This window comes from Nestor notabilis, unplaced genomic scaffold (assembly GCF_000696875.1).
Source record: "Nestor notabilis isolate BGI_N333 unplaced genomic scaffold, ASM69687v1 scaffold15814, whole genome shotgun sequence".
NCBI classification, from domain to species: domain Eukaryota; kingdom Metazoa; phylum Chordata; class Aves; order Psittaciformes; family Psittacidae; genus Nestor; species Nestor notabilis.
This window is the reverse complement of record NW_009927057.1, coordinates 1-8,637: the sequence shown is the minus strand read 5'-3', so window position 1 is coordinate 8,637 and position 8,637 is coordinate 1. Positions and strand designations below refer to the sequence as shown.

The 8,637-nt window shown below is 45.3% G+C and overlaps 1 protein-coding gene across 1 annotated transcript in view; it reads left to right on the top strand.

Moving 5' to 3' along the window:
* The window catches only part of DVL1 (dishevelled segment polarity protein 1), a gene marked incomplete at its 5' end in the record, with an annotated part of 42,719 nt that extends 35,035 nt beyond the window's left edge, over positions 1–7,684 (top strand). The window contains 5 exons of the mRNA XM_010013886.1: positions 1,191–1,340; positions 4,063–4,194; positions 5,028–5,195; positions 5,671–5,877; positions 7,662–7,684. Coding sequence (XP_010012188.1) covers positions 1,191–1,340; positions 4,063–4,194; positions 5,028–5,195; positions 5,671–5,877; positions 7,662–7,684 — 680 coding nt within the window. The remainder of the gene's footprint in view (positions 1–1,190; positions 1,341–4,062; positions 4,195–5,027; positions 5,196–5,670; positions 5,878–7,661) is intronic.
* Between the last annotated feature and the right edge of the window lie 953 nt (positions 7,685–8,637).

The following is an 8,637-nucleotide window of genomic DNA, read 5'->3' as shown; positions in this document are numbered from 1 at the left end:
CCCTACACGTTTGATACTTTTAAGTTGGGTTGTATTTGTTTGCTTTTTGCTTGGGAGGCAGGGGTTTGAGATACACATCGCAATGGATCAAGCTCTTTAACCTCATGGGTATATCCTCATGATCTTAACCTTGCAACTGATAGAAGATTTGGAGGATAACTATACCTAAGTGTTAAAAAGCCTCATTTTGTCCACGTACACTTCTTAAAAAGAGTTGTAACTGGGTATTTTTAAAATTAGAAGCAAACAACTTTGTTTGATGTACACAAAACCTCTTGAAAGTGATCTAGTTTTAAAACCTGCGGCTTCCTAAACCTCTCAGGAGCTATAAAAGATCTGTGCTCAAGTGTCAAACACAGGTGCCTCCTACTGGTGAGTGCTCTGCTTAGGATATTGAAACCAGCCTGTTACCAGTCCTTCCAAGAAGATGGGGCTAGCATTGTCCATTGAAATTAGTGCAATGGACTGGTGCAGACTCTGGGAGCTCACCCAGTTGCAGTCCTTAGGAATCACAAGAAAAGTCCCAGCTTTAAAACTTGCCTGCTTTGTGGCTCTTCTTAAGGTCTGGGTGTAATTTTCACTCTTCAGTGACACTCAACTGGTCTTTATATGTCTTGCCTATTTGTTTTGAAAGACTGTTCCAGTCCTAAAAGGTTTCATTGTGGCTGCTGAAAACATTGAGAGGGGAAGTCCTTGATGCCTCATCTCTGCAAATAGAGAGCTCTAGAGCTGCTGTTCTCATTCACCTTCAGCAGAAGATTCACCACCTTCTGAGTGGTTATTCTGGATCCAAGACCCTTAGAAGCAGGGAGAGAACTTCCCATCAGCTGGGGCAAAGCATTTGGTAGTACTTCACTCATGGCAAAATGAGAATCTCTATCTCATTGTATGGAATAATAGTGAAATATTAGTACTGGACTCATAGCTTCTTTCCCACGCAAGGGAAGACCTTACTCCTACTGCAGTTACAGGAACAGGAATGTCATGGGTTTAGCCTGTTATGTTATAGCCAATTGCTAGAGGAATCCAGCTACTGCTGGCAAGGTGCTTTTCGTTCCCTTGTGCTGGGGCTGTCTCAGCTGTGCTATCAGGACTTGTGTACCCTAAACCATTCCTTCTACTCTAGGTCTCAGTGTTTACTGCTGAGCTGACTCCACGTCTCCCTTTTTCCCTTCCTGGTTGTTTTGCAGCTGAACCAGTGAGGCCAATTGACCCTGCAGCATGGATCTCTCATACCACAGCCATGACGGGAGCGTACCCCCGTTACGGTATGAGCCCCTCCATGAGCATCACCACATCTACCAGCTCCTCACTAACAAGCTCAATTCCCGAGTCGGAAAGTAAGTCACACTGCGGCCAGCACAGGGCAGGTGCCTTCTGCTCGGGGCCAGCAGTGCAGAGCTGTGCACAACCCAACCCCGGCCACAGCACCATGAAACCAGCAGCACCACACAACTCTTGAATGCTTTCTTAAATCTCTGATTCTTACAGGGAGCATAAAGCCTTTCTCTAAAGGTCAGAAGTGAAGGCAGTGGTGTTCTGCCAACGTTCACGTGCAGGATGAGGTGGCTTCTGGTCCCTTTTATAGCTACAAGGCAGGTCTCCAACTTTATCCCCATAGATGAACGGGAGAGCGTCCTCCTTGCATTTGACTGGTTTTTAATGGATTGAAATGATTTCCTGCAGGTAGATGTCACTGGGTAACAATGGTAGTGGTGTATCACGTAGGAAACCTTCCACTGGTGTTCACATAGCCTTTTTTTTTATACTTTTACAATTAATTGAACAAGGAAGAAACAAATGTAATGTCCCCCTCAATCGTACTTTAAAAATAAAGGTTATTTGGGAGCGGAACCACATTTTGGAGACAGCTTCTCATTTCTATGCCAGTGACTGACAATGTTTCCTTTCCTGAATGCAAGAAAACATAGAGGAGCCCTGAGCTTTATTGTGACCCTCTGCTTAACACAGTTGGGTCCTGTTACCCCCCAGACAGGGCAGGCAGCACCCCGGGGCCCCAGGTACAAAGTGTACCTGTCGTGTGAACCTCTTTGGCAGGAAAGACAGAGCTGGGGAGGAATGGAGGAGGAAAGGAGAGGCGAGGAGAGGCTGTGCACTGATATCTCAGAGAACCAAGAGATGGGGGTGTCTAACTTTCCATGTTCAGTGCAAAATTCCCTGTTTCAGATCCTCTGAGGCCACAGTCACTGGTATTTGAAGCAAATATCGTATCTGTTCTACAGTGTCTGGCTGTGAAAGGGAAAGCAGTGAATTAATGGAGTCAGAGAAGTCTATTCATGGCTCCTTGGTTTAAGTGTTGTGAATGTCTGCTGGTTTACTCTGTATAGCAAGGCCAGGATAATGGGAATGGACTAAATAACTGCTTCCCTTCTGACGGGCATTCCTTTGCTCTGTAGCCTCTGGATCCAAAGCGAAGTTATATCTGAAACCTTTGCACAGCCACCATCACTTTGGTGCTAGTGATTAAAGTAGCTGAGATCTTGGGGCCTTCAAAACCAGGACTGTGCAAACCAAGGCAGACTGAGGTGTTTCATAGTAATTACTGCTTTAAGAAGTATCTTGTTCCTCAGCAGTGTTCTGGCTGATGCAGGGGAATATTCTCTTGCAGTGGTTTGTGAGTGTGGGACTCTGCCTTGGCCAGTGCTGTTCTTTATATGCAGATCACAGGTGTCCAAGAAAATACAATCTATTGCTCCCCACATGCTTTACTTGAATATTGGTGTGTTGGGTTTTTTTTCCCCCCAAACATGTTGCTTTTTGCCACTAACCAAACTAACTTAAAGCAAAAGCAAACTGTGTTCATTCAAGCTTTGGAAGTATTGAAACTGCGTGCAGAGGTGCTCTGGGATATTTTCATGCATTTTAGCAGCACACATATTGAAAGAAGCATTTTCAGCTCTCATTGCTTCACGCTTGTTGTGCCTCTTATCAAAGTTTTGGGTTGCTGGAAAAGGACAAAATATGTTCCTTTGTGCTTTTGAAAGGTGGGTGATATGGGGAGCTGGGAGAAGGGAGGGGAGGAGGGCTTCTGAATTCCTGCTAGAGGGGTCTGAACTGCAAACACAGAGGACACATGCTCAACAGGAGTTTTCTAGGACTGAGAAGATGGGAGCAGGAAGGAGGTGCTCTATCCAAAGAATATAGTCAGGATGGTTGAGTACAGTGCAGAACACAAGGCTGGTGGGGTCTTAAACTGGGCTTTCAATATTAGATGCCACTTTGCCTCTATGTATGGTAGAGAAGGAGCTTCTAAAGGAACTAGGCTCCTCTGGTAGGCACCTCAGTTGAACAGGGTGAATCTGAGCCCTGTTGTTCTGCTTCTGTTATGAAAACTGATAAGCAAAGTATGAAGCCCGTGGTGAGGCAGCTCTGCCTTAAAAGTGTGTGAAATATGGATGGAGCACTGATGGCTGCTGTTGGGAGCAGCAGTGTTTTAAGTGTTCTGCAAGAAAGATGCAGGGCAAAGTAATGCTGCACTGAGTGAGTTGTTACCTTGTAAAGCTGCCACCATTGGGATCCTGGAAGGTTTATTTTGGAGGAAACCACTAGCCTTTACCCTGATGATGGAAGCTTTCTGTTCTAATTTCACTTCTCCCCAATTATGCTGATGTCCAACTCTTAAAGTACCCAAATGGAGATTGTTTGAGACGTGGTTGTCATCTTTCTCCATGCAGTTGGGCATTACTCCTGACAGTTAACCCAAAAGCTAAACAACAAGCCAGAAAACCTTGTCCTACAGAGTTTTGCATTCAGTGCGCTGAACTCTTGGGTGGGCAGAGGCTGTTCGTGGCAGTGATGGGTTGAAGTCAAACCATGTAGGGACTCAGCATCTCAGTGATGGAACTGGTTGCACTGAGCACAATCTCTGAAGAATTGGTGTGAAGTTTATAATTGGTGCCATTGATGAGGGTGCATTTGGGAACCTTTGGGTCTGGTTTTGCATCTGAAACGTCTGGAAACGTTTCCTCCAAACCAGGAGCTGAGAAGCTGTTTTCAGGCCTGTTGCATTTCAAGGAAGCATGTAACCTTTCTCTCTTTTAGAATTAGAAGAATCTCCCCTAACTGTGAAGAGTGACATGGCTACTATTGTCAAGGTGATGCAGCTACCAGACTCAGGCCTTGAAATTCGGGACAGAATGTGGTTGAAAATTACCATCTCCAATGCAGTGATAGGTAAGCAGCTCAAAGGGATGCTGAGGGGAAGAGACCACTGGGGGTTATGGAAATAGGCTGAAGAAACTATCTGTAGATGAACTTTATTTTCCCTGTCTATGACCTCTTGTATTCCCTCGACTTGGTATTTGTGAACAGCTCCTAAGTGTGGCAGAAAAGAACTAATAGCTCATGTTTGAACCTGGATAGCCAAAGCTGCTGCACGTTTCTCATGCCCACACACTGCTGGTCCTTCACCTTTACTTGTTTTATTACAGGTTTTCCATTTGTGGCTCTAGCAATCGTCCCAAGTTCAGCAGCAGGGCAGCAAGCCTTGTAATTCCAGTTCCAGCCAGGCACACAGCCTTAATAAAGCATCTTAATTAAAATTGCCCTTTGATTCTGACTGCCCTCTGACCTGAACTGTGCTCACATTTAGTCAGTCTGGGTTGCAGTTACTTTTTGCTGAGAAAGGCAAGGTCTTTGGAGGAAGGTGACTCTCCAGTCACTTTTGTTCTGTAAATCCTGTGTCATTTTCATTACTGCAGCTCGGAAAGGGCTGAACAGTGAAACTATAACATTTGCTGTGTGCTTATTTGGTGTCGCTGTTAATGTGGTATTCAACTGGATGCAAGATGATTCTTTGCTTTCTTTATTGATGTTTGGTGGTGACTAATACAGCAGTTGGGCTGAGTCTTTAATATAATATTTTAAGTTCTTTGCAACAAGGTTGCTGCCTGTTCATATTTATGTTCAGTACTAGTGGGCTGTGTGATAACGTGAGCATTAGAAACCCAAAAAAGCTCGATTTGCCTCCGCTGATCCTGTATCTTCTCTTCCTGTTCTCATTTTAGGAGCAGATGTGGTTGACTGGCTTTACACACACGTGGAAGGCTTCAAAGACCGACGGGAGGCACGAAAATATGCCAGCAGCATGTTAAAACATGGCTACCTCAGGCACACTGTGAACAAAATCACCTTCTCAGAACAGTGCTATTACGTCTTTGGAGACCTCTGTGGCAGTAAGTTCCCCATCCGTGAAGGGCAATGAGGTGTGTGTGGTCTGTTCTGTGCTCACAGGATGCACACAAGAGAGAGAATCCTATAGGAGTTCACAAGTGGGTGTTCTGAAGTTGCATGGCAAGTGGTTGGTGGTTCCTGTTAGACCACTAGGAAAAGAAGGATGAACTCAGCAAACAGGGCATTGCACTGGGACTCAGGAAAGCAGGATTTATTTCCGGTGATGCCACAGGCTTCCTGCTTGTCAGTCACACTCAGATTCCAAGCCGTAAAATGGGGATGATTCCTCCTCGACTCATGGAAATGCTGCAAAGATACCTTGGTATCAGTGGTAGATACGGATGTCTGGCAGTATTTTGAGTGATCCCTGGAGGCTGAGTCCCTCTGGCCCCTCACCACACTCTGTCAACCACTGTTAGCGTGCAGGAGCCAGCTGCTGGGTAAGGACAGAGCCTTCACCTTGTCTCTCTTTTCCAGATATGGCTGCACTGAACCTTAACAATGGTTCCAGCGGAGCCTCAGATCAGGATACCCTTGCTCCACTTCCACATCCTGCTGCTCCCTGGCCATTAGGCCAAGGATACCCCTATCAGTATCCTCTGCCCCCTCCGTGTTTTCCACCAGCGTACCAAGACCCAGGCTTTAGCTATGGTAGCGGCAGTGCAGGGAGCCAGCAAAGTGAAGGTAAGCTGGTTCATCTGGGGTTTATTCCTACAGCTGCCATTATCCCTAACCATTTGCTTGAGTTCCTTCGTGCTGTCTGTGCTCCTGTCTTGTGGATTTGTGTGCTACCTGCATGGATTCTGTGTATGTGGTGGAGTGGGTTAGCCTTTCAGCTCTGTATTGAAACCGCCAATGATGCTTCAACTGAGTCAGTAGAACAAATAGGATAGAAAAGATGCTGGTGATAGTTGTGCTATAATTCTGTACCCCATGCAAAATGCCTGTGGGAGCTAGAGGCAAGCTGTCACCTCCCTGGTGGCATGGGCATCTCTGCTTTTCCTGCCCAGCAGCACCACATGGTAAACTACTGCTCAGGTAGTGCTGATCAGGCCAACCTTAAGGACTCAGTTGTCTACCCTGTTAAAACAGATACACTATTGCCCCCCTTTTACAGGTCAGAGCCATCAGTGGGGCACTTGATGTTGCTAGAAATGAGGCCTTTTTGTTGCTGATGAAACAGGGATTAGAACCAAGGGGCTCTTGGCTTTCACTTCAGTGCTCAGTACAAAAGGAAAATCACTCCCTTTTCTTGTGTGAGATGAGTGCGAGGTGGCCAGCAGATGGTTTACAGGGCTGAAACACTGCTCACAGGGAGGAGAGTCTCTTCTGTAATACATGACAGGGCAAAAAAGGTAATACTGCATGGATGAAAAACCTGACCTCCTCCTTTCCTGCCCCGGGATGACTTCTGGTTCATTTTTAAACATCACTAAATAGAAATGATGTATTTTTTGGCTGAACAGATGTTTTGGGTTTTTTAAATCATCTCCAGAGTGAGTTTTGCATTTGGAAATGCTGCCATTAAAGCAAGGGTGAGGATTCTCTGTTTTTTTTGTGGTGAACATCCAGTAACTTGGATGTAACTAACAACCAGTTAGTCTCTGCAGAACTCCACAGAAGTCTTTCATAACACGAACTTGCTTACAAGATTTTAGCCCTATTGAGCCCACCTTATCTCAAACTAAGAAGTATTTATGAGGAAACTCACTGGGGCATCCAAAGGTTTTAGAACTGCAAGCTGATTCTACTGGGAAGAATGTGATTATGTGTTTCTGTGGGCAGCAGAATGAGATCTCTGCTGCTGGAAGAGGAAAGGTTTGGTATTTTATCCATGCGACCTGTGTTACTGGCTAAAGAGAGCCCTGTGAAAGGCACCAAGGTGTTCAATTTTGAAGGGTTTCAACACTTTCCTTGTTCTTTTGGAAACTACACTTCTGTGTTGTTTCGTGTTTGTAACTGTTATTCCCTTGTTTTGTTCTGAGCAAGCATTAGACTGAAGGATTCATAGAGGAATGGCTGACTCTAGGGGATTGGTAAGCTTCAAATGCCTCCATAACAATGACTTCACAGCATGATCATTTAGACTCTTGTGACCCAAATGTTTAGCTCTTTTTTTTTTTTTTTTCTTATTTATTCTTTATTTTTTCCTTTTTATTTGTCTTGGACCCTCAACCTGTCTCAATACACAGTAGTCCAATAGTGTGGCATTAGCCTATCAACCTGTCTGGCCCCTGTGTGACTGTGCTGCAGCAGCTGCAGAGGGAATGGCATCAGGTACCTCATCTGTCAGTCAGATGGGAAAATCCCATCACCACTCTCCTCACTGCCCTTCATACAATGAACAAGTGATTAATCCCAGCTCCTGATTTATTAGTGATGTCATCCATATGGATTGCATTCATCTACCAGTGCCCTTCCACTGCTCGTATACTGAAAGACACTTGAGCACTGCTCAGATGTCTCAGGTAGTAAGAGTACTGGGACATGAGGTTGCTCTGGGCACTCTCAATATAGAGTGTTAAAATTGGGTTTCTTCCAGAGTCTCTCTTCTATGTGCAAAGTTACATCATAACTGGATGCATCTGGAGAACAAGAGCCCTGCTCCAGAGCTCAGCAGATGTCATGTGCTTGGAGATGAATGCAGTGTTTGGCAACAGAATGCATCAGGAGGTAAAGGCAGAGGCATATTTGCTGTGGAAGGGTTAAAATGTCCATTTTCTTCCACTGTGAACATGTGCCACACTGGAGAGCTTACAGAGATTATCTTCTTGGAGATAATCTCTGTGGTGTTCTGTGGAGCCAGGCTGTAAGAGTCGACCTGCTAACAAGTAGTTTCTCCTCTCTTCATTGTTTGTACAAGATTGTTATGAGACATTTGAAATGACAGCTCAGGGAGCACCTAATCTCTTCAGAAAGCTCACCTTAATGCATCTTTATAGTGGAGGCAGCTGAATCCATATTAATATGTCCAGTGAAACCAACAAAAGTCATACTTTGCTAAGACAGATTGGACCAGATGATCCTTGAGGTCCCTTCCAACGTGGATTTTGTGATTCTGTGATTTGACAGGACATCAGTTAACTTCAGGTGGTTTGTCCCTGGTGTGACCAAGGATGATAGAGAAGGCAAATGAGTTTCCTTCTGAAAAGTTTTTGCCAATAGAAGGTACCAGAGACAGTTACAATTACACTGACCCTCCTTTAACCTTGAGTCAAAACCCAAATGCCTGCTTCTCCCTGCTGTTTCTGCTCCTCCCCTCTCTGCAGTCGCTGGGGTGGCAGCAGAGCAGATGGCTTTCAGTTCTGGTTCTAGGCTAGCTGCTGCTTTCACTGTGCAAGCTCTGAGGTGTCTACGTGTACCTGTGCATGGCACAACCTTGTCAGCTTTGTCCTACCAACTGTCATTGCTGAATCCCATACGCCACCAACAGCACCTTCAGAC